At 55.4% G+C, this 25738-nt stretch overlaps 1 protein-coding gene across 1 annotated transcript in view; it reads left to right on the top strand.

The window, feature by feature from the left end:
- Positions 1 to 25738, top strand: part of LOC103250631 (tumor necrosis factor receptor superfamily member EDAR-like) — a gene marked incomplete at its 3' end in the record, with an annotated part of 71508 nt that overhangs the window by 29429 nt on the left and 16341 nt on the right. The window contains exons 2-4 of the mRNA XM_021708130.1: positions 21151 to 21219; positions 21935 to 22057; positions 22890 to 23071. Of these exons, the coding sequence (XP_021563805.1) occupies positions 21169 to 21219; positions 21935 to 22057; positions 22890 to 23071 (356 nt within the window). The remainder of the gene's footprint in view (positions 1 to 21150; positions 21220 to 21934; positions 22058 to 22889; positions 23072 to 25738) is intronic.

Genomic DNA, 25738 nt, shown 5'->3' with positions numbered 1-25738 from the left:
CTTCCAGGCGGCCTTAAGGTCACAGTACCCCAAACAGTCGGAAGCCTCGCTCTTAGGCCTTGGGTCTTCTGGGCCACCAGATATCTCGGGTCAGGTCCATAGGGCCCCGATGCCCGCTCTGGCATTCCCGAGGGAGCCGTCCTGGAGCGATGGCTGCAAGTGCCCTCCCGCTGCCCTTCTGCCCTCCTGGGTGCTGTGTCCAGGGTCTTGCTGAGCGGGCCTGGCTCCTCCCCTTCCCGGGGCAAGCGCTCCCCACGCCTCCTTCCTCAGCCCACGGAGGGCACTGGCCTGGGTTTTTTCCCTGCGAAGGAAGGACTCTCTCATGGTTATTAATGAAAGTGATAGCAATCCCCTGTGTATTTATCTTAGATTATGCGGTCGTTATGAGCTGAAGTACCTGAAGCAGCCAGTCTGCGGTTGATTTGAAAACAGGCGAGTCTCAACAATGAGCTTAAGGAAAGGTGTCAGGTATAAATCTCGTCTTCAAACAGCCGGGTGCATTCCAGACTTCAGAGACACTTCTTTGTGTAAAGGCCCTTTTTTCTCTCCCGCCTTTCTTTCCTCGGGCCGGGAGGAAGATGAAAGTGCAGGGGTGTGTGCGTTCGTTCGTTTAGTCTGATAATGAGGGCGAGGCTCACGGGCATGGTAATTTGGCAGCTCTGGCACTTCCTGTAACAGTTTTCATTTTTTTTCTCCAAAGGCTGCTTAAAGACAAACATTTTTTGTTAAACTGCTGGTAGTTCATTTTCTGCAGGAACCGTGCAATTAATCTTGTTTATATTAAAGAGACAGGTTGCCTTTGTCAGCTTTCCTGCGCTGTAATTAATGAAGATCAAAAACGTTACAAAGACATAATATTTAGCTTAATGCAGATGAGACCGGGCAGCAGCTGCATCAATTAGAGGAGCAGAGGGGGAAACAAATACCCCCGCCCCGGAGTCACTCGGATGCCTGAGAGAGCAACGGTCACGGGACTCCTCCCCGCCAGCCTCCCCTGACAGCCGGCTGAAGGATGGGCTTGGACATCAGATGGCTCACGAGGCCCCATCCATCATGCTGTAAGTGCAGTTGGAGGCACCCACGCTCAGCCCCATTTACCCAGGCGTGGGCCGCCTGTCAGAGGCTGGGAGCTGAGGGTCTCCGCCGGCACGGCCAGAAGAGCCTGGCGGAACAGCCTGGCCCGCCGGGGGGCGCTTGGCGGGCCTAGGGCACCCTGACTTTCGGACCTCGGAGAAACTGTCATGAGGAACCAAAAGAGAGTCGAGCAGATGTGTTCGAACAGGCGGCGCGCCTGCCCTGCCCGTGACTCCCAACCGGTGACTAAGACCTCTGGCTCTCCCGCCAAAGGAGCGAGTTCAGGAGGGTTGCCTCTGCCGGTGCACAGAAGGTGCTGCAGCTCGTGGGCTGTCGTCCGTGTTGGAGCCCACCCAGAAAGTTGACGGAGGTGCAGTGTGAGGGCTGGTATCACTGTCGCGGTAGTCCGGGCCAGTTACCTCATTTAGAGAAACTGAGGCCTGGGAATAGTGGGCAAAGTCCCGCAGCTGGAGAGCCATCCCCCTTCCTGCTGAGCTCAGAACTGTCAAAGTCCAGGACGAGGCAGAAAATGCTGGGTGAATCCCAAGCCAGAGATTTCCGGCACGTTCTGGAGACGCAAGAAGGTGGCTGAGCAGGTGGAAGGAGTTGCCCTTAACCAAGGGAACTTTCACTCCGTCAGTCGACCATCCGGTCAGAAAAGCACCGAGCGACCCTGGCCCCTTGCTGGGTGTCCGCACCGTGTGTAGTTTGTCGGTGGCCCAGAATGGACCGGTCAATACCAGAACCTGCTGGTATGGGTGACGCTTGGGCACCGCTGGCGGAGGATACAGGAGGCTGTGAGTAGCATCCGGAAGACCAGTCTTCAAAGCCAAACCAAGTCATCTCCAAGCGTGAAGGACACCTCCACGGTTGTCGTCCTCAGCCTCCAGGTGGTAACAATCCTAACTCTGCTCTTCAGAACATACAAGAGAGGCATTGCCAGACCGGTACAAAGATGTTCATTGCAGCGGCATTTCTGATGGGGAAAACCGGGAACGAGCCTGAAGGTCAAATGTCAGGGGACGGGTTGACTTAGGTATGGCTCTTTCATATAATGGAGCACTTGGACCCCGTTAAAAAGGATGTCTCTGAGAAGAATTAAGGCCAGAGGCAGGAGCTGGAGACTGCAGTGGGTTGTGATCCCGGCACTGCACTCCAGCCTGGGCAACGGAGCGAGACTGGGTCTCGAAAGAAAGGAAGGAAGGAAGGGAAGAAAATGAAGACTGTAGGGACTGAAAAAGGCAAAACACATAAACGTGTAAGCCGCTCTCCAAATCTCATTTCAAAACATACATATGTGTGTCCAAGTAAAAGCCTGAAAGAAAATGCGTCATGATAGACAGGATGCGACTTTTATTTCCTCCTTATATCTCTCTTTTTTTCAATTCTTCCATAATTTGGAAAATGTCCCAAAATTGGGAAATAATTATACTACCTCGCATGCATAAGCACTTACTGTTGTAAGCACTTTATACACATTATCTCATTTAATTCATCGCATTAACCCTCACATTATGAGACAAGCTCCATGAATATCATAATTTTACTGAGGAGACAACCAGGGAACAGAGACATCTAAGTTATTCGCCCAAGGTGCGACAGTACACACTAAATGATCAAGCCAGAATTTGAACCCAGGAAGTCTGGTGTTAAGGGTCCTGGTCTTACAGTCACCACCCCTTAAGGCGGTTAGTAAAATTAGTTGTGAGTGCCTCCCTGGGAGATATGTGCCAGTCACTCACAACCTAGTCTGAATTTATGTAGGAGATTATCTTCTCGGGGGCAGCTGGCTGAAAAAAGGCCAGAGAAGGAACAGGGAGGAGGGAAACAGGTGGAGACACAGAAGCCAGGGGCCTGGAAAATACTGTCTAAGACCTAGGACTGGGCGAAAAGGGCAGAGAATGTGTTTCCCAATTTTGCCCAGGGGAGTGGGCGGACAGCTTTTTCCAAGGGCAGTTTCAGGTCCTGTGGCCTTGGTTGGGACAGGGGCCACCACGTCCGATGCAAGGCAAGCAGACTCCCCAAACTGAGAGGGAGGGCGGGCTGGCTCCAGAATGTCTGTGAGATCCTGTTAAGTCGATGACAAACCCTTCCAGATGGGAGCACCTCAGCCCGCGCACCACAGATCTTGATGTGTGCCATCTGCCCGGCACACTGTCGCCCAGCTGCTGGCCTCTGGAACAGGATCTCTAAGGAGGGAATGGTTCAGGACACAGCGTGGAAATGCTGTCTGTGCCATCTGAGCTGCAGTGGCTGAAGGACTTCATAAGGAGGCGGGAGGGAACTGGAAATACAGAACGCGGCTTCTCTTCATTGGGTTATCTGAGCGACAGTAGGGAGACATTGGAGGAACGGTCCTATGCAGAGAGGGGTTCCTTAAAGTCTCTCTCTCTCTCTCTCTCTCTCTCTCTCTCTCCCTCTCTCTCTTTTAAACCGGAGTCTCACTCTGTCGCCCAGGCTGAAGTGCAGTGGCAGGCTCACGGCCACCGCTGCCTCCACCTGCTGGGCTCCAGCGATCCTTCCGCCTCAGCCTTCCAAGAAGCTGGAACTACAGACACGTGCCACCCTGCCTGACTGATTTTTTGGTTTATTGTAGGATGACATCTCGCCAAGTTGTCCAGGCTGGTCTTGAACTTCTGAGCTCAAGCAATCCTCTTGCCTTCACCTTCCAAAGTACTGGGATGACAGGCATGATCCACCATGCCTGATTCCTTTAATTCCCTTTGTCCGACCTTAGAAGGCTTATCACGCTTTTCAGGAGAAACTTGACAAGTTTTGGGATCTTGGCAATCTTTGGCATCTCATTCATAGTGTCTAGAAAAACTTTATTTCAAAGAACGTTCATATGCATGTCCCCTTGTACCAGTCTAGCTCAACTTAATTTGACTCTTGGGCATCCAGGGGGTGTCAAAGAGCAGAGAAAAGACTCAGAAGCACAGAACCGTTTTCTTCTGTCTGGCTGGCCTCGCCTCCCACTAGCTTTTCAGGCACTTCCTTTTCGTTCCCGTTGCCACCATCCTACCTTAGATCCTTATCTTCATCTACCTGCCTCCAGTGTCTTATCACTCAGCCAGGGTACAATGAAACCACCACATTAATCTTCCTGAAAATCATCTTACAGTGTCCTGGTCTGACAAGTATGGGAGGTAACTGCAACTGTTCTTAGGCCTTGGGCAATGAACAGCACAGAGGTGTGATCCTTAAGAAAATAAAGATCCACCCATTCGCCCAGCTCTCTGACTTTGGGGACTGCAGTGAGGCCAAGCAGAGAGGATGTTTTGCTGAGATGAGGAGGCAGAGCCTGGAATCTGGGGCTGATAAACTATCTAGAATGTGTGGAACAGGATACCAGAGGAAAGAGAGCTGTACAGAAGGGAGTCCCAGAAATCAGCATGAGGGTTCTCCGTGGGTCTTAGCCAAGACTTGTCACGAGCTAGCAGAGAGCAGCTGTCACAGGGCTAAGGGCTGAGCAGAGCTCAGAGGTCTTGCAGGGCTCAGAATTTCTGAAGCGCTGGCTTGGCCAGGGTGCAGAAACCTCGTCCAGCACGTTGGGCATTCATCAGAGACCCCAGAGAGTCCATATCTTAGGAATAAGGATCATGCCTTGGGACTAAAGTAAGAAACCTAAACAGACCAGCCCTGATTAAAAAATAAAGCCAAATCTGGCAAGTTCAAGAGGATCTTCCAGTAATTTAATGCCTGCCAGAGTAAAATTCAGTGTTCGTTAAAGTAGGGTTAACATATCTTTACGACGTTGGGAAACATGACAGCATTACCGAACATATGAAGTCTGAACATGTGACCCATAATCCAAAAAATAAAGTAGCCAATAGAAACAGACTCCAAGATAACCCAGTTGTTGGAAGTCAATAAAACTCGAGAGCAACTAATGTGAATATGTCAAGGATTCAAAGGAAGAGTTGGACACGCTGAGCAAACAGGTGGAAAATCTCAACAGAGATGATAAAGGTGTTTTCAGAAAGAAATTCTAGAAGTGAAACGTGATGTCTTAAATGTGCCATTCATCAGAAGGGTTTAACAATTTATGGGAGACCGCAGAAGGAAGACCAGCGAATTGAATTCAGGTCAACTGGACTGTTTTAATCCGCAGAAGAGAGATTTTTTTTAAAAATCGACGTTTCATCATGTCTTCTCATTGTTCAGGAACTTCCTATTTCTTATACAATGTATGGAAACAAAATCCTGAGAGTCAAGGCCTGTCTGAATCAATCTCCAGACCTGCTTTCCGCCCAGTCCCCCAGTCCCCTTCTCAGGACCCATCATTTCAGCCAACCGACAGACAAGCTGCCCCAGCACGGTCCATTACCAGGACTTCCACGTGGTGGGCCCGCACTTGCATGCATGGTCATCCGTCTGAGCCCTCTTGAATGACTGTCAGGGCCCCGAGGGCTCGTCTACGTCTCACTCACCGTTGCTGTCTGTTCCGTACCTCAACAGCCCCTGGAAGGATGGTCATTGCTGAATGAATCGGGTTGCAGCTGTGACATAATAAGGCAGCCCATAGTAGGGGCATTTGTTCTGACACAGTGTTGCCAAGAGCTTCCGTGGCATATCACAGATCTGAAAGAACCTCGTGGGTTCGTGCGTAGAGATGGAAGAACTTTTGGAATGATGTGGTTGAATACCCTCATTTTACAGCTGAGGAAATCAGAGCCTTCAGTGAAGTGTTTTACCCAAGGCTCCATCCTGGTATGCTGCTTCTGCCTCTTAACCACATTACCTCTGTCCATGTGTCAGTATTTATACAGACTTGTAAATAGGATTTGCAGCAATCAATTTCAAGCACACTTAAATTTTGAGGTCTAAACCACTTCCACGAAGCTGTGCTGTGTCCCCTTCAGTTCTCCTGAAGTTCACCACCCGTGAGCACAGTGATCTTGTAAATGCATCCTGGCCTTTCTGGCTGGATTCTTGTCTGATCTCAGACATGGTGCTGCCCTGCTAACAGAAATGGCTGGCAGCCCAGTTGCTTGTGACCATCTGCTAAGTTCAGAGTTTCCTCCGTACGTGCACGGTCGTGTAGTCATTGGAATTAGACCCCATCAGCCTGGGTGCATGCAGAAGATGGATACCGAAACCATTCAACGCAGCCACTACAGGGAGAAAAACGAAAATAATTGGGAGGAAGGGAGACAGGGGCATTCGAGAAAGAGCTTCAAACCATGCAGCGTCCTCTCAGGATGCCGAGAAACCCCACGGGCAGGTCGTTATCAGCCTGGAGAACGAGCACAAGAAACGGCTGGGAGTGTGGTGGGGGCCTCCCCGGGGTCCTCTCTCAAGACAGACACACGAGTCCTCCCAGACGCTGGACGTGGCTGGCAGGGGCTGCAGCAGAGTCCCCCCCGGCACCTGCCCTTGGGTGAAGAGGTTTGCCTCACCCAAGGTCACCCCTTCCCGGGGGCCTGGGTGGCGTGGAGGGGGAAGGCCCGCGTGCCCCGGTTCGGGACCGCTCTTCGGGCCATCCCTTGGCTGGGCCTGCGCTGCTCGTTTTTCGATAACCATCTCGCACGTCCGTCTCCGGCTCCAGGCCTGTTTTCTGGAGACGGGAACTGTGAAGTGGGAGGAGAAGGGAGACCTGAGAGGGCCGAGGGCAGCTCCGGCCGGGGCTATGGCCCATGGCCATGCCTCACGCCCGAAGTGCACACTCAGAGCCTGGGGCCGGGCGTGCGGGGTGAAGTCACACCTGTCCAGCAGTCAGTCACATCCCGTTGGAGCGTCAGAGAAGAAACAGCCACTCTCACGGCCCTGACAGATCTGGCCCTGGCAGGCTCACAGGCTCTTCGCAGCGTCGGCCCTGGTGGAGTAATACGACATCCTGGATGCCAAGAAATACGCGTTGTAGAGGTGGTGGGTGGCCTGCCCTGTCCAGTAGGGCTGGGCACGTGCTTGTGGGTGCTGCACTCACACCCCAGCTCCGGCCCCTCCTGGGTGGCACGTCATGCCCCGAGCGCCCTCCCATGGCACCACGTCCGGGCAGGGCTGTGGGATGCACCGTCTGACAGCTGACTTGTCCAGGGCACAGCACCCAAGCGCCCCAGTGTCGCCTACCCTAGACACACTGCTTACTTCGAGGGCCTCCAGAAATGAGGGTGCTGGCCTCGATGGACTCACAGAATCTTTGATTTGGAAGGCGCATGTTATGCTGAGGTCTTTTCCAGCCACATCTGCTTCCACGGTGCCAGGAAGAACTCGCCCGTGATAAATCACAGCCTGTGAGCGTCATCATTTGAGCTGAGTCCCTCTTCGGAGTTTGGGAAGAAATGAGAACATGCGCGTCCCATGTTGGACACGGGACTAGGGTGTGGAGACGGGAAGCTGCCCGGTGGGCTGCTGGGTTGGGGTGACTAGTTCCTGCAGCCCCGAATCGATCCTCTGGCCTCGTATATTTGTTTCATGGTCACGAAGAAGAATCTCGTAACCATTTTTAGGAAAAAAAAAAGTCTTCATGATGCAGTTAATGACAAGTCGTGTGCTGGCTTGAAGGCTGGTTTCTAAGGCGCGCTGGTGGCAGGAAGTGAATGTCCCTGTATCGGCAACCTCGTTCTGAGCCGACTGACCACCGCCCACCCGGGGCCAAACACAACTGTGTGTCAGCACAGGATGGACTGGCCATGTCCTCCAGCTAACTGAAAAGCAAAACGACCAGGTGTTGTGTGTGTGAATGCAAATGCATTGCTTTCTTCTTTTGAATATGTCGTTGCTGTTATTAAAAACAGCCTATGCTCACAGTTGAAAAAGTAAAAACTAAGCAATATAGAAAAGGAAGAAGAAGAAAGCGAGAAAATAAACCTTAACGCTCCCACCCAGAAGCAACCACTGCGAACATTAAGCGGACACACATCCTCGAGTGCCTCCACTGAGGGGCTCTGCTGCCTCTCACATGGGTGAAAAAAAAGGAATCCATAGGACTTAAAAGCAAGGTGGCAAGGTGCTCGGCTTAAAAACGACGTGTGGAGAAGTGTCTGCTCCTGAACCACTCTCCTTTATAGTTATAAAGCATTATCTCCAGACAGAACGCCAAGTGTTTAAGGATCGCTGATTGTCCTGACATCGGTCCCTGAGGGGTCATCTTTGCGCCCGACTCACTGTGTGCAGGCAAACACACTCAGGTGTGTGTTGTCCCAGGTTCCTGTCACCACCCCCGAGGTGCTTGCACGAGCCTGGGGTGGATCTGAGGAGCCCACAGGAAAGTGGGGGAGGCTTAGAGTGCTGGGCTGTGCCAGGGTGCACTTTGTGCCTGGCTACCCCGCACCGTCACAGGACACACTGGGCGCATCTCATCAGGGCGTGGAGGACTGCCAGGAGGAGGGGCCGGTGTGTCCTCGGAGACAGCCAGGGCCTGGTGGGCCTCCCAAGCGGTGAGCGCCTTCGTGCCTGGGGACCACTCTTCCAGAGACAGTGCAGAGAAACGGGGTGAGAAAACACAAGAAGTCGTTGATTTGGTTGATTGCCTTTTACTTCGAGGAAGGGGACTTCTGCCCTGGCAGCTTCCGTTCTGCTTTCTGTCTCTCTGACGTGGAATTATTCGGTAGTTGTCCTTGTGTGATTGGCTTATTTCACTCAGCACAGTGTCCCCAAGGTCCATCCACGTGGCTGCACGTGTCAGGATGACCTTCCTTTTAAAGGCAGAATAATATTCCGTTGTGTGCACACACCCGATTTTGTGTATCCATTTGGGATCCGTGGCATTTTGAAAGAAATATGCCTCCAAGTTTTTAGAAAGGCAGCTGCATTTTTATTTTCCGGTCATTTGCAGTTCCTTCCCCTGGCGTTCTTTGGTGGTTGGCATGTAAAACGCAGACAGTGCCAACAAGCCTGACTTATCTGTCCTGCCCAGACCTCGGCTGGCTCCCGTCGAGATGCAGAGACACCGTCCCTTTTCTAGGAATGTAATAAACTAGTAGGTCTCAAGGCTTAATATTTTTCAATTTTATTTTCATACCAGCATACTCCAATTGCAAATGCTTTGGCACTGCTTGGGGGCTCTTGGCATGGGGATAAATATAGGTCTTCGAACTGCTAGAACAGCAAAGTGTGTAATGAAACACCTAATAAAAGGTGTCTCGAAATGCTCTGTGCTTGCGTTCACTGGCGTGGCATCCCCTGGCCCCTGGAAGACTCGAGCACCCCAGGAGGGGCTCTCAGCCCCACACCCACGCCTGGCTTGGCCGGTGGCCTGCAGCCGTGGGTCCCACACAGGACCGAGCCCCCCAGCTGCCTCACAGACCAGCGGCGCCTGTGGGCTTGGTCACAACTCTCGGTCCTGCCCAAGGCAGAAAGTTCCAGACTGTTCCCATGCAAACCAGACAGCATGGGGTGACTTTCGCACATCCCCAAACTGGTGTAGATGGTGATCGTGGAAAGCCTGTCCCTTTCCACCACAGGAACCATCCAAGCTACACGTAAGCAGGGACGCCACGGGAATCCTGCTTACGTGTCTGAGGGCTCCAAGCGCCTCCCAGAAGTCAGCTCCTCTGCTGGGCAGGCAGCAGCCTGGGGCTGGGTGCGTGGCTTCTGCGGTGAGCGCGCTGGCTCAGCCCCTCTCCCTGACTCTGTGCCATCTCAGGAAGGTGGCAACCTGGTGCCACGGTTCCCTCCCCTGCAGCCCCTCCCAGCAGCGCGTGCCCATCCGGCCCCTCACCCCGGCGCTCAGCCTGGCAGGGCTTAGTAAGGTCTGCGGAGGGCAGGAGTGTTCTCAACCCTTCCCAGGATGGGACCCAGCCTGCTTGCAAAGGCACCCACAGTCACCCTAGGAGAGTCTTCTGCAGCCACGGCGAGAACCGCAGCCCCGTTTGGTCAGAGGCAGCCATGTCGCCTGCAGGGCCAGCGCGGCTGCAGCCGTGGTCAGACGCTTCAAAATCTTCTGAAGGAAAATTCCGTTCCTGGAGAACCGAGGCGGGAGCAGAGTGTTGGACCCTGCACGGCTGGGCAGTGGTTGGATGCGCCCGCCCTGAGTGACCGCAGTCTCCACCAAGCGCTCGAAGCGTGTCCACACGAATTCCTCTCACCGCGTGTCCCCGGGGTCGGGGGAGGCGGCTGCGGCACAGGGAGTGGCGAGGACTCACGCAAGGTCACGGCCGAGCCGCCCTGGTCCCTGCCCAGCCCGGGACAGGCTGCAGGGCGCCCCCCGGACTTCAGAGCAAACACCGCCCAGGAAGACAGGGCCAGAAGGGACTGCTGCTGCCTTCAGCACACAGGCCAAGCACAACACGCCAGAGTTGCTGCCCCGCACGCTTCCATGAGCCCGGAAAGCAAGTCCTCCCAACCTGTGGCGACGGCCTGGCCGCCGGTGGGTTCTGGGTCATTCCAGGTGGTCACGATCTGCCTGTGTGGAGACAGTGAGCCTGCTTCCCTCTGCTACTTTTTTTGAGTTGGAGTCTCACTCTGTCGCGCAGGTCGGAGTGCAGTGGCACGCTCCCAGCCCCCGTGGCCTCGACCTGCTGGGCTCTGGCGATCCTTCCGCCTCAGCCCTCCGAGTAGCTGGAGCCACAGGCACATGCCACCACGCCCGGCTAAGTTTTCGATTTATTGTAGAGACGAAGTCTTGCCAAGTTGCCCAGGCCGATCTCGACCCTCTGGTCTCAGGCAATCCTCTTGCCTCGGCCTCCCAAAGTGCTGGGATGACAGGCTTGAGCCACCACGCCCGGCCTCACTGATTTTTAGAAGGCCTGTTCCTCACCAGTGACCTCAGCTCCTTCACCCTGAAGAAAAGTGCAGGGGAGGAAAATGAATAGGTGTAATTGCAGTTTAATCTGTGCCCCTTAATGTGTGATTCAACTGTATGAAGAATGAATTAAGCCAAAAATAAGAGGAAAATTCAACCCCAGTGACCCCTCGCCCCAAGGGGCGTGAACACACTCCTCTGTGTCTCCAGCGGTCCAGCAGAACCTGTGGGCTCAGGCAGACCCATCTTGGGCATCCTTGTTAACCTACAGGTGCCTTTGCTAAGTGGGCCCTCCTCAAACCCTTCCCATCATCATACTTGAAAAGAGAACTATGAAAAAAACAATGAGTTCTCTTTTAAACCGGTAGAACGAGACCCTGAGTTTGACAGGAAGGATCCAAATTTACGAGTTAGTTACTCGCTTCATGCTGGGACTCGAACTTAAGGGGAGGGGAAAACGTCCTCTCTGAAGGGGACATCTAATGGTTATTTATAGCTCGGCACCATCCGGGTCACCTGCCTGATGAAACACCACCTGTGCTGGGTTATTTCCACGTCAGTGAGGGCGGGGGCCGGGAAGGAATGGTCTAATTCCAGGATTAGGAGCCGCAAGGCAATCCGTCTGCTTGCGAACAAACAAACAGAAATCCCTCCCATTCAAACTTAAAAGACTGGGGTGCGTGAAGATGTTTTTGCTGCCGCGGCTAAGTTTTCTTTGCACCCTCCCTCTGAAGTTCTTAGGGCATGAACCCATCCTGGGAGTCCAGATTGCTCTGGCTGTGCCTGGGAACGATCTGGCTTGGTGTTGAAAGGGAGAGGAGGTGACAGGAATGTGCTGGAGCCAAATGGCTCCAGAGAGCTTCAAAGGCCGCTGGTGTGGAGGCGGGTGATGGATTTGCCTGCCTCACTCTGTAGCGGACCCATGAAGCGTGCACCCGTGAGGCGAGGCCACCATTCACGTCTTCTGGGAGCCGCAGGAGTTGATGGCGGGGTGGGGGAACAGGGGAAACCGCCGAGGCTGGGGCCTCCGTGCCTGGGGCGGGAGGGCCACACGTGGGCTGTGTTGGTCTCTCCTCTGAGCCCTTCTGTGTCCATGCCCAGCAGGCATCCGGGACTGGAAAACATCATGCCCAGGGTGACTACGTGTAGGGTCCTCAGGCTGTTGCTTTAAAACACTCTCACCATCCTGCTGCGACTTTCTGCAAAGCAGCCTGTGGAGTGCTGGACCACCACGATCGTTCTCCTTCTCCTCGGACCCTTCCCTGGGCTGGCCGCCTGTGCGGCTGGTGCGGGCACCTCAGAGCAGTGTGGGACTCCATGGCCGTCGCCAGCTGGCCGGGTCTGGGTCCCGGGGCCCCAAGGCACAGCTCTACGGAAGCAGTTTGGAAGCAGAGGCCTCCGCCTTGCCCTGGCGACCAGGAGGAGGGTGACCACCCACAGGGACCCTCCCCCCACCCGGCACAGCCCCCAGAGCGGGGCCAGACGGAAGCCGGGCCAGGCTCCCAAAGCCAGGCTCCTCTGGGCATCTGCCGCATGCTTCAGTCACCTACAGCAAACACAAGGCCAGGGCTGCCAGGCCCAGGAAGCAGCTGGAAACCACTTTACAAATGTAACCTTAGCAAAAAGAAACTGAGTGCGCAATGGATCAGCCTTGTGGTTTATTAATACAATGGAATACTATTCAGCAATAAAAAGGCATAAGTGACTAATTCCCACCACACAGGTGAATCACAGGCGTTCCTCGCAGGGAAGGATGCCAGACGCTGATTCCATTTACACGGAGATCTAGCCCAGGCAGTCTGTTTTAATCCACAGTGACAAACCTGGACCAGTGACAGCCTGGTTGGGGCACGAGAGACGCTCTGAAAGAGAAGAGCTCTGTGTCATGAGCGGCTGTGGCCACACCATGCACGTCGACATTGTCAAAGTTGCTGGCCTACAGCAGGAGAGAAAGGAAGGTTACTGTGAGTTCACTACAACTCAGTCAAGCCGGTTATTTTTAAAAACCATAGTCTTGGCCGTAAGATGGTTAGAATCCACACCATTAATCAGGACAATAAACCCATAGGCCCTGGGGAGACATGCACGCAGACTCTGAGAACTCCGCCTTGAAAGTTTTGACCTATATCCCACGTGGCCGTGCCCCCGACATCTGGGCCACAGCGTGTGCGGGGCCACGTGCTGGGATGTGCAGTCCTTGTGCCTGCTCTGCTCCGAAGAGCTTCTCTGCTCTTCTGCAGTGACTCCACACGCACCGTGTGACAACGGCCTCAGAGGCTGGGCACAGGACAGGCAGGGAGGACCCACCCGCCAGCACCTCCAGCCCCATCTGAGGCTCAGGCGTGGCCCGAGGGAGGGTGGCTTGAGAGCCCAGCAGGCGCAGGCCACGCATGGCTTCCTTCCAGAGTCCCACTGATCTCTGGGCTCACGGTGACTTCAAAGGAGCAGCCAGGAGAGGGGTGACAGCTGCACGTGCCGGGGTGCGTGGGGGGTCTCTGCCACATGCCCTTGGCTTGGCCCACATGCCCTCTCTCCTTCCTCCCCTTCAGGCCACTGTTCTCCCTCTGCCACCCACGGGGGAGCCGTCTCAATTACCCGGGACAATGATCCTCAGAGGAGCAGCCACCCTCTGAGGGCCCCCGGGCAAGCTGCAACAGCCATCATCCTTCCCACCCCGCTCCACTGCTTGGGTAGCTCATAGCGAAGTCAGGACCTCTGGATCCCAGTGCCAACAAATGGTTCGTCTCCCTCAACTTCCTTTACTGCGGGGAGAGCAACAGCGTCAAGCTGACGTCTCTTCTCTGGCCAGCGTGGTTTGGGGTTCCAGTAGCAGGCTCTACAGGAATCGTGGATCACGTGTTGCCTGTGCGGTGCGGTGAAGCAGAGTCAGAGCGACTGAGATTTGTTCATGAGCAGGCCTCATCTTCACCGCTCACCGTGAATACTTTTGGGGGCCAACTTCCTGCTGTCTGCTGGGCTCTGGATCCGAGTGGAATAGCTGGGCCCCGGGGAGGCAGAGTGGGCCGGAAGCCTTGCTTTCCAGATACCTCTGAGCTGACAAGAGCAAAGAAATGAGGACATGCGCCAAGGGAGAGCCCAGCAGGAAACAAGAGAATTCTTGCTTTTATGGGAACACGGTTTGGGGAATCACTCATTCGGCCGTTGCTGAGAGGAGGGCAAAGCAGCAACCCTAGCTGGGACACGCCACAGCTTCCCGGTCCCCAGCGGGGCACGTTCTCCCTCGCCGCTCAGCCTCAGTCCGTGCTGTTTCCTTTCTCTCTCTCTCTCTCTCTGCCTCGCTGCTGTGACTCCTGGCTAACTCCTGGCCATCCTCCCTTCTCAGAGTCTGGGACAGACCTCCTGACCTCCTCAGGGGGTGGGAGTACCTACGTGTTCTCACCACACCCATCATTCCTTCCACTTCCCAGTGTTCACCTCTCTGTGTTGCGTTTGCCATTCTCATGGCCTCCACTAACTGATGAGAACCACCAGGGCAGGCCTGGTGTTGAGCTGGTTGTTGTTCAACCCGGTCTAGAGTAGACGCTCAATAAATATGCATGCGTGGGTGGACCGACAGACGGATGGACAGGTGGACGGGTGGACAGATGGACGGATGGATGGACAGACGGAGGGATGGAAGGGCGGATGGACGAAAGGACAGATGGACGGATGGACGGATGGACAGATGGAAGCGTTGATGGCATGGACATCGAGTGCTAGAGAGTACTGCTATTATGTCTTCATCTAGGCTTAGAAGAGTCCTCGAAAACTTGCATTTCATCATTTTAAACCGGGCCTTTAGTTACCCTAACTTCCCTGATTTCACCCTGAAGATGCTTCCCATCCATTCTGAGCAGGCAATAAAACAGGGATTTTTCTTCAAAGCGTCTCCAGGCTCGCCACTGCTAAAGGTCCTTCCAGCTTCTTCCAGCTCAGAGGCACTCAATGAGACTGTGAACACGTCTCTTGACAGCAGAGGATTTGGGTGAGGGTAATTCTCCTCCTCTGGACTTCTGGATGGGTGTCTGCTAGCCACGTTATTTTCCTGGGCGAGCCTTCAAGACCGAAGAGCTCCCAGGCACCCCATTCTGCTCCAGATGCTGGCGAGCGTGCCCCTCCCCCCTGGGGCACCAGGCCCACTTCTCTCCGCGTAAACACACACACACCTGCTTAATAACATAATTCGTGTTCTGAGAAGCCAAGCAATAACAGTGCTCTTGGTGCTTAGAAAATGTTTCCAGACCTGACTGGGTGTCGTCCTCCAGAAACAATTACCATTGTCACTGGTTTCGGAAGCTAAAGACCAGCAGGAAAAGTTGAGTCAGACTGAAAGACGAGATGCGAATGGTTATTTCTCAACATTTGCTCTCTACAGCTTCTCTGTATTCTGCTGCTGAAGAGTCAGCGATCCGTGTAGAATCTTGGATAATGTGACCCGCATGTATGTATGAGTAGTGATCCTTCAGAAGAAAACCTAGAAGTCGTCGAAAGTAAGCGAATGCTTCACGCATGGCATTTATTAGTCTGTGTGTGCAAGAAGATCTATTTTCTGTGCGTATTTCAAATCAAACCAGTAATGAAACTTGGGGAGTTTCTTTCTAGACTTTCCACTCAAACCACCAAGCCCCGTCCGTCCCTCTCGGGAGGCCCTGCCTGGGGCTCCGGCCCACTGGGTCTGGCCTTCTCTGCGCCTCCAGACCGGGCTTCTGTGAGTGGGACCTGCTGGCAGTGCCCCTTGGCCACTGCCCCTGCGGTGGCTCCAGAGCCATCCTCAGCTAAAGGAGATCTACTGTTCTGTGAGAAGCCACCAACTCTTTCTGCTGTTAACCCTTTCACAGCACGACAGGTACCAAATAGACATGTCACAAAGGGGACTCCCGCCTGCCTCACTCCGGTCTCTGTCACCACAGGCTGATACACGAGGCAAAAGCTGAAGTCCTGAATGTGTCCTGAGAGTGGTCATAGTGGGTGCAGCCAGGTGGCACCGGACAGGATGCCCGCAATGGAGAGGGGAAGGCGTGGACCTTAAAGAGGTTTTCTTTGTGTACACACACACATACATAGACTCACATGCACACACACACACACACACTCACACATACATACATATTCCATATTACATACATATACACTCACACACACTATCACACATACATATATTCACACACATTCACACACATACACTCGCACACATACACTGACGCATGTGAACACATACACCCTCACACACATATACACACTCACAAATACCTACACTCATATCTGCCCACTCAAACACATACATTCATACGCACGCACAGATGCTCACATAAACAAAGATACACGCAAACACTCACACACATACATACCTATGTGCTACTTATTTCCAACCCAAATTATGCCCTTGGGAGAACAGACAGATGCAACAGACATGGCCCGTGGCCCCTGACATGCTTCTGGAGGTCAGTCTGCCCTGTGAACCGGAAATCCTCGAGTCTGCTCTCAGCAGCTCTGGCGATGACCTCATAGGCTCCCGTGGCAGGGGAAGGTGGGTGGATTTGGGAACCCGGGGAAGCCGGGAAGCAGAGCAGTCTTGCAGGGCGTGGGGAAGAGGCCACCAGCAGCCTCCTCCTCCTGGGTGCTCCTGGAGGAAGGCGAGCGGAGAGGCGGGTCGGGGAAGAAAGGCAGTGCTGGGGCGCAGGAAGCCCGAGCCCACTCCGTGCCTCTTCTCAGGACGCGCAGCTGCCGGCCCTGGCCCCCGCGTGGGAGAGCTGCTACCTGAGGAGCCGTGTGGGGCCGGCCAGGCCTCTTCCCACACCGCTGTCCCGTTCTTGACGTGGCCACCCCAGGCGAGGTGTACCTGCAGGGCCTCTGGCGCCGGTCACGGCAGATGGGGGAGGACATCGGGCCCAGTCCTTCCGAGCCCACCGTGGCAGGCTACCACGCTGGAGGGAGGGCAGGGGGCCACGGACACGGGGCACAGCTCCCCTACGCACTGGCAAGGGGGACTCTGACCTTGGCTCCTGCGGAGGCTTCCCACGGACGCCGGGCGGGTCGCACCTAGGGCGTGGCCTTCCCAGAGGAGACGGACCTTCTGGGAGAGGCAGCGTGTCCACATCCAAGCGTAACCGTGGCGCCTTGGGGGGCCCAGACGTCCAGAAGTCCAGAGTCTGGACTGTTCACCAGCCCAGACAGAGACTCTCTCCCCAAAGGTGGCAGCTAATAGGGAGGACGGCCACTTTCTTCCTGCGGTAGGCAACACCTGCGCTCCAAATGCAGCCAGGGGGACAAGTGTAGACCGAGGCAGAGCCTCTCCTCTGGGCGTTCCAAGAGGCAAGCTGCCCAAGCAGGAGCCTGGAGCTGGGGAGGGTGGGAGGGTGGGAGTGGGGAGGATGCTCAGGAAAGTGCGTAAACCTGTGCTTAGTTATTTGTTCCATGTCTGTCTCCCTGGACAGATAAAGACCCGCTAGAGCAGGGACCTGTCTGTCTGTTAATAAGACGGCCACACGGCAGCAGCTCCACAGATATTGGCTGAATACATGATGAATGAATGAGCAACTGACTAACATGATTAAGGGAATCGCGGTGTCTAGTGCAGAGTGTGGGTGGGAGGTGCTAACGGCAGCATTTGTTCCCTGGAAGCGGACCAGAATTTAAGGAGGGAGAAATCCAGCCAAGGCTTTCTTCCTGGGTTCCCAGAGGGAATTATACATTAATTAAAAATTAAATGTCCTCCCCCTTCCCTACCCAACAAGACGCTCCTAGGAGGTCGTCTAGACCAGTACTTCTCGAACTTTCATGTGCACAAAGACCACCTGTGAATCTGGTTGAAAGCACGTCCCTAATCAGCAGGTTTGGGCTGAGATTCTGCATTTCTAACAAGCTCCCAGGTGATGCTGATGCTTCTGGTCCAAGACCCCCCTTTGAGCAACAAAGTACTAAGTGGGTTGGTGAGGATTAAAGCAGAGCAGTACCTGGGCAGGGGTCCGAGTTCAGTGGTCATCAACTGATGAGATTACGATTGTGTTTTCCCTCTGGGTGGAGAAGTAGACAGCAAGGGCGGGGGGCAGAGAAGCAGTCATCGGGCAGGGATGGGCAAACCTTTTCCGTTAGGGCCAGATGGTTGTAGGGTCTCTTGGGTCATGCAACAGTCACAGGCACTAGGTAACAAACACAGCCTCGTGTGCAGCAAAAGGGAAGGACATTTCAGTGCATCTATGGTTTGAGCACATCCCCAAAACTTGTGGGTTACAAACTAAACCCCCAGTGAACGAGGTTGCGAGGTCATGAGGTCAAGAAGGTTCTGCCTCTGTGAATGGGACGATGTCATTACTGAGGGAGTGGCTCCTTGTCTTGAGAGAGGGCTTGTTATAAGAGTGCACTGTGTTGCCATGAGATGATACAGCAGGAAGGCCCTCACCAGATGCAGCCCCTTGCTCTTGGACGTCCCAGCTCCAGAACTGTGAGACAACATGCTCCCACTCACCATAGAGTGCCAGTCTGTGGTGTTCTGCTTACAGCAGCACAAACGGGTTAGGTCAGGCGCCCTCTTCCATCACTGTCTCAATGATGGGCTCAGAAGAGTGTACCAGACTGAGCCACGCCTCCTGGCTGCTTTGCCTTGGGCCTCTGTGATGCTGGGCTCTGATGGGCAGCAGTGTCCACTGCACAAGGCGTTGGGATCCCCAAAGTAAAGTGAATGGGAGCTCACAACTGGGGCCAAGCGATCCCCTGCTCCTGTGCTGGATCTCCCCCTGCTTGGGTCTGTGTCAGGGAAGTGGTCACGGAGCCATAGGGCAGCTCTGCATGTCTCTCCCCAACCTTATGCACTCTCTCAGAGATTGTTAACAATAATGAGATGCATCTAAGGCCACAGGGTTTCTGTTCTGCTTTGTGTATCTGTTTTTCTTTTCTGTCTGCCTGCGTTTAGCTGGAAACATTTTTAACGAGCCTTTCAATAAGTGCTCCTGGTTGACACCAAGGTGTGGTAGGCCCAGCCCTTCCCAGTTATTCAGGGAAGCCCTTCAAGGCTCAGCTATAATTAGAAGCCAATTAAATTAGGAACCATTAATATGGTTCTTGGAAGGCCTCCAGCCCTGCTGAGAGCCTCTGGCCCTGTGCACAGACTCAGTGGAAACCATCTCTGCTCACCGCACTGTCCTGAAGCTACAGCCAGGGCTGCTGGCTGGGAAGGGGCTCCTTTCGGGCCTTTGCTTGTCCCCACCCATGGGCTGTAGGTCGGGCCCCCTGGACCGCCCTCCCCTGCTGGCCTCCCCTCGCTGCCTGCCCTAGCTTGCTCTGTTGCTTGAAGGAAAACACCCAGCGAGTTCAGCATCAAGGTGGTTGGTTCTTTCATCTTGCCTCGGTCCATTTAGTGTTTTCCAATCTTAAGTGCGGCACGGATGGTCAAGGCAGTGTGCTGGGAAGTGGGAAAAGGCGGTTTTTATGCCCCGTCAAGAGGCCAGCAGCTAATACTTCCCCCGGGGGACACGAGGATGTCCTTCGAGTGAGACCTCCACCGAGACGGGGCCAAACAGCTGGAGCCAGGGCAAGACCAGGTCCCCAGCCCTGCTGTGTCTGCTGGCCACCTAGCCCAGTCTGCCGCCAAGATCATCCCAGACACCCTCCCCTGGCTTGCTCTGAGAGCGTCCAGCATATTCACTTTCTCCCAGAGTGGAATGTCTTCTGGTCTTTCTTCCTGATCACAGTGTTCATACGCACCCTCCAAAACTGTTCAGACGATGCGTAAAAGAAGCCGTGAACGTCCCCCGCAGCCCTCCCTCCTCCCTGGTCACCCCCACCCCATTTCATGCCCTGCCAAAGAATCCTCGGTTGGAAGTTTCGTGGGTGTCACTCTAGGCACGCTTCCATGCACGCACAGCCACGAGCTCCTCTGCGCGACGTCTCGTTCACTCTGCAGCAGATGGCAGAACCCTGCTCCGCGTCCAGGGAAGGGAGCCCCGCTGGATTCTGGGTTGGGCTTTTGATGGCTGCACAATAAGCAAGAGTGACAGCCCAAGGCCCTGCCTGGACGGTGTCCATCCGCCTCTCGTGGGAGTGAAGGCGCTTGCTGTTTCCATCGGAGGCAGGACGGGTCTTCCCAAGATGCTCTGGAGGGGAGCCGACTTACACTCATCAGGCGTGTCCCTCGCCAGCCTCTCGACACACGTATGCATCGGGCGCTCCTCGTAAATGTGCACCCTCGTTCCAAAAGCCTCACGGAGCAAGAAAAGAAGACTGTGTGTCCGTCTAGCCACGACTCCTCTCCTCAGCCGCCTCCCAGCCCTGCCCCCTGGCTGGTTCCCTGGGCTCGGTCTCCTGGCTGTCCCCTGACTCCGGACAGACACTGCTCCCCTCGACCCCAGCGTCATTTTTAAAATTTCCAATAAATAATCTTTTGGCTGCTTTTCTGCCTTTAGGATGTTCTAGAACTTTTGCAAAAGAAAGGAAAAAAGAGAGGGAGGGAGCGAGGGGTGGAGGGAGGGCGGGCTTCTGCTCGTCGCGGGTCTCTTTTCAGCCAGTGCTGTGTGTGGCGCTGGGAGTGGCAAGCTTTCATGACCAATGGCGGCTCGCTGAGGACAAGAGGACTCTAAGGCTGGAAGGTCTTGGCGGGGGGTGCGGGTCCCAAAGCCCAGTTGGACTTGGGGTCTGAATCACTGGCTGGTTCTGGAAAGTTCCTCACACGAGCCAACCTCTAGCTGCTTTGTCAAAGCTGGAGGACAGTGGCCCCAAGTGTGGCAACGGGGGGTATATGTGTTCACATGAGCTCATTGTCTCTCTCTGGACCTCAAGGTTAGTTAATGCCCAGACTCTCAGGCAACATCGCCTTGAGTCAGAAACACCGTCTCCCATTCAGAAACTGAAAATGGGAGAAATCAAAACTCCTCCTTCAAAGCGTCCACGTAGGGGTTGGTGAGAAGCTTCCGAGCGCCTGGGCTGCAGCCACGCTCTGTCCATTCAGCAGCGGTGTGGCCCTGGTCACGTCACTGCACCTCGCTGGGCTTCAGCTGTCTCCGCGGTAAAATTGGGCTGCTGGAACCGTTCGTTCTCTGACTCCTCCACGTTGACGGGCGACAGAGGGAAACCCTCACAGCGGGGCTGGGAGCGTGTCTGTGGGTCTGGAGCACCTCTACGGAAAGCTTGGGTATGGCCAGGGCTCTTCAGGCTCGCTGCGTACATCAGACACGAATCACTGACTCCAGGGCCCAGCAGCCGCCCAGTGTGTGCAGTCCTTCCTTCTGGGACGGCGAGCCCTGGCGTCAGCCCCGGGACGTGGGAGCAGCCTCCGCTTAAAACCTCCGCCTCTCCTTGCAGGATGTCTTGTCTCCCACGCTGCCTGCTGGGAGGCCCCTGGGGTCCAGCTGGAGGGGCCCCGTGGTGCCCGGCTGGTGCTGATGAAGTGTGTTTTCCAGGTGAGCCCTCGGGAGAGCATGGCCGGTGTGGGTGACTGCGCACGGACACCCTGGCTCCCTGTCCTGGTGGTAAGTGGCTGAGCCCCCCCGCCGGCGGTGGCTGGACCGGTCCCTTAGCCTCCTGGCGTCAGTCTCCACAGCTGTAAGATGGGAGTGCCGACCACGGCACCTGCTTCTCAGGGCAAAATGAGACCACACCCGCCAAGGCCCGAGTGCCACCCTGGCACTGACTGGATTTATTCTGTTGGTAGCTCCTGGGATAGGGTCTCCCAGACAGACGCATCCTTGAGTGCTTGTGTTGTAACACATGTCACCCGTGCCTGTATGATGAGCCCACACTGAGAAAGATCCAGAAGATTCAGTTCTCCTCCTTCCCTCCCTCCCAGGGATCCTTCTGGAAAGGCCAGTGTCCACAGGCGCCACTGATTTAGGGGCTTGGGGAGGGGACCACCTCCTCTACAACTTTGGCAATGGTGTGGATGAAGGGGGTTTGGAACAGGCCTCGGCGGTGGCATGGGGTTTTGCCAGCAGCTGTGAGGAGGGCATGCTCTGGGTGGGGGAGACAGGTGGCCGTGCCCAGGTGATCCACAAGGAGTCCTTGGGGATTAACTGGCGCTCATCCCGTGGGCACCTTCCCACAGAGCATCCATCACCAAGGCCTCCTGCCTAGATCCGCTGGGGCTCTCGGGGCACTGATCCAGAAACACTCTGGAGAAAAGAAAACTAGCAAGTACGAATGTTTCCAAGGAGGTACCGAGGCCAAATGACGTCCCTTGTGTGGCAGGTGTCCCTGATGTGCTCGGCCAGAGCAGAATACTCAAACTGTGGCGAGAACGAATACTACAACCAGACCACAGGGCTGTGCCAGGAGTGTCCGCCGTGTGGGCCCGGAGAGGAGCCTTACCTGGTAAGCCCTCCTGCAGCTAGGCCGCCACCCTTCTGGGGCCTGGTGTGTGTTGGGAGTGGGGGGGGTTCCTGTCTGCAAAACTGTTGCCTTAGGCTGGCAGTGCTTTGCTACTGCCACGAGCCAAGAACGGTGCTTAGTGGCTGTGGGAGACAGCTGAACACTTTAAACAGGAGTTCTTCTGAATTTTTTTTTTTTTGAGTTGGAGTCTCACTCTGTCACCCAGACTGGAGTGCAGTGGCCGCCCAGCTGATTTTTTGATTTATTGTAGAGATGAGGTCTCGTTGCCCAGGCGGGTCTCGAACTCGCGGGCTCGGGCAATCCGCTCACCTCAGCCTCCCAAAGGCGCGGGATTACAGGCTGAGCCACCAAGCCCGGCTCTTCTGAATTCTTTTAGAGGATGACTTTCCTGTTCCACCCTGACTAAATGTGGGCCTGACCACCTGATGGGAAGCAGTATTGAAATGTTTTGCAAGAACAGCACCTTTTTCCTTCAGGAGACCAAGGGAAGCCTCCAGGGTGCCCACGCCCAGGGGTCTCATGGAGAGCTGCCAATGCCAAGGGCTCTCCGTACCAACCGGGCACCCTGGAGGCTCGTCGAGTTCATGTCAAAGCCTCTCAGAAGAGGGGCAGCGCCTCGAGCCCAAGAGCAGCAGGGAAAGAAGCCACCAGCGCTCAAGTGGGTTCCCAGGGGGCTTTGCAAGTAGGAAGCCAAGGCCCCCAGGCGTAGCTTCTGGAAACAGCCGATGTGTCACTGCCTAAGACCTGGGGGCCGAGTCCTTGTGGTTTGGCCGATGCACTCACCCGTGTCCTCTGTCCCTCTGTCCCTGGTCAGTCCTGCGGCTACGGCACCAAAGACGAGGACTACGGCTGTGTCCCCTGTCCGGCGGAGAAGTTTTCCAAAGGAGGCTACCAGATATGCAGGCGCCACAAGGACTGCGAGGGCTTCTTCCGAGCCACCGTGCTGACACCAGGTGACATGGAGAACGACGCCGAGTGTGGCCCCTGTCTTCCTGGGTAAGCACGTGCCCGTTGCTTCCTGCCGAGAGCCCCAGGGGCGAGAGTGAGGGCCCCGGGAGCAGGGGGCGGGCACCCCAGACCTCGGGGCGGCACCCCCGGCCTTGGATCTTGCACCAGGGTAGCATGCAGGATGCTGAGTGCCGCCCCCTCCTACGGACAGGCAGGCCACCGGGCTCCTGGCCTCCAAATTGGACATGAACCACCATAACGTCTTCCGACCACCCAAACGAAACGTGGTTGAATACTTACAATGAGATCGCACATGGAAAACACTCTGGAGAAAAGAAAACCAAAATTCCATTCCAGTATTCTGGAAACACCGAGGGGGAAAGCTACTAATAAGAATACTTAAGGCCCCTGATGCTTGTAATTCAACCAAAATTGGTTATGTATAAAAAGTCTTCCAGCCGGGCTCGGTGGCTCAGCCTGTAATCCCACGCTTTGGGAGGCCGAGGTGAGTGGATTGCCTGAGCCCGTGGGTTCGAGACCTGCCTGGGCAATTTGGCAAGACCTCATCTCTACAATAAATCAAAAATCAGCCGGGCGTGGTAGCGTGCGCCTGTAATTCCGGCTACTCGGAAGGCTGAGGCGGAAGGATCGCCGGAGCCCAGCAGGCGAGGCTGCGGTGGCCGGGAGTGGCCACTGCACTCCAGCCTGGGCGACAGAGCGAGACTCCAACTCAAAAAAAAAAAAAAGTCTTTCCCCGCAAAAGCAGAAACTCAACCAGCGTAAAAGACAAAAATGAAACCTCCCTTTTCCCAGGCAGGACACGCCAGGAATTCTCTCTGACCCAGGAAAAGCAGCCTTGAAGCTCGGAAAGGCTAAACCACAGCTGCTGCGGCCTCCTCGCCCTAGTGGCCGCAGCATAGATGCTTCACAAATAGACTAAAAGCAGTGGTAGAGCTACCATGGTAGAGCTGGCGGAGGTGGTGGGGGAGATGGTGGTGATGCTGTGGGTGGGGGTGTGATGGCAGTGATGAGCCAGTGTGGGTGGCAGTTACTATGGTGGGTGAGTTTCTGAGTCGCACACCACGCCAAGTGCTTGTGCTCGTGTTGTCTCCCCGGGACACTGTGTCCATTAAGCGGAGGAGGAAATAAGGGTATATCAGAAAGCGAGCACTGCGCATCAGCCTGCAAGAAGGAAGCACCAGAGAGTCTGGAATACCCACCGATATAGAACAGGTAGAAAGTAACTCTGAAAGGAGAGACTCTGAGCTTGCAGGAAACAGTCCCAGTTCCAGCGTGTCCCTGAGACGCGTCCACGTCCGTAGCCCCCACCAGCGCCTCTGCCGGTGACTGGCCCGGCCCAGCCGCCCCAGCTTTCTGTCTCTGGCTCGGCCTGCTGCTGAGCGGCAGACCGCCTGGCACAGGTCCACCAGACGACTCCACGCCGGAGTCCCGGGCACGGTGTGCAATTCAGACACCCATGCAAATGAGCACAGAAGGCAAGAGAATCTTATTGCAGAACGTTGCTTTTCGATATGCAGAAAGCAGACAGCTATAAACAGGAAGAGGTGAGGCTGTTCTCTTAGAAAGTGTGGTGACAGTTCCACGGCTGGCTGATCTTTGAATCCGGTTCTTGTGGCTCCTGTGTTTGGGGCTCTGCCGAGAGAGCTGCCAGTGTTTTAGGAGCCCCCGGTGGTGCCTTTCCACCCGACGGCACAAGTGGACCCTGGGGCCATCTGTGCAGACGCCACGTTTGGCTCGAATGGGAGAGGTCCAGTGGGATCTGCACAGCTGACGGCTGGAATAGGGACCTGATGACGCACTTCCTAAAACTTGGTTGGTTGATTTTTGTGGATCTCCTTGGTGCAGATTCAGGATCCACGACAGAAGTGTGGAGTTCCCAGGGTCTGACTCTAGAAAAGCAGGCATCTGCCAAGCTCGCCTCGGAAAGGAAAGTGCCCTCTTGACAAAACCCGAGCTTGCTTGGAGAGCCTTCCGGTGTGAGTGCCCGGCCCAACATTCACAGCCGAGTGTGACAGTGCCGGTATTTATTTTCGTAAGACTTTGAATTGAGAGCCTACAGGTGAGACTCCTCTTTTCCGTGGAGGAGTGAGACCACAGCACAACACAGAGCACTCTAGAATCCAGGAAGGGCTTCACGCCTCATGGTGGGGAGGTGGAGTCCGCAGGGGACAGAAGACTTCTGCAGCTAAGCTGGGAGGGTGGGAGCCAGTTAAGAAGCAGGACAGAGCTCTCCAAGAGGAGATGCCAGAACTCTGAGGGCTGAGCAGCCCCTGGGGCTCCGATTGGATCCCCGTGGCCAGAGTAAGAGGTGCATGCCCAGGGATGTGGACCAGCTGGACAGGCGGGCAGGGGCCAGCCGGAACGGGACTCTGGAAACCACCGCTGGAGGCTTCAGTGTGGCGTCGATGCTTGGCCGGGTGGGACGCCGTCGCAGGATGTTCAGAGGATCCTGGGGGCCACAGCGAGGGACCCCGCTGAGTAAGGAAGAGCCGGGAGCCCGGGACAGGGCCGCAGTGGGGGGTGGCGTCGGCTGGCGCAGAGGCCTGGGGCGCAGAGGAGGAAGAGCCTGAGCGCACGGGGCAGCAGGCAGACAGCACCAACCAACCGGGGTGCAGGCTGAGCGTGCGCAGGAGGGGAGGGAGGCGCAAAGGGGGCGCGGGGGTGCGCCTTGCTCCGGCAGGAGGAAGAGGATGC

Source organism: Carlito syrichta, unplaced genomic scaffold, assembly GCF_000164805.1.
Source record: "Carlito syrichta isolate Samal-C Ts95f unplaced genomic scaffold, Tarsius_syrichta-2.0.1 Scaffold130759, whole genome shotgun sequence".
NCBI lineage: Eukaryota > Metazoa > Chordata > Mammalia > Primates > Tarsiidae > Carlito > Carlito syrichta.
The sequence above is the reverse complement of the archived record's forward strand: the minus strand, read 5'-3'. Positions and strand labels throughout refer to the sequence as shown.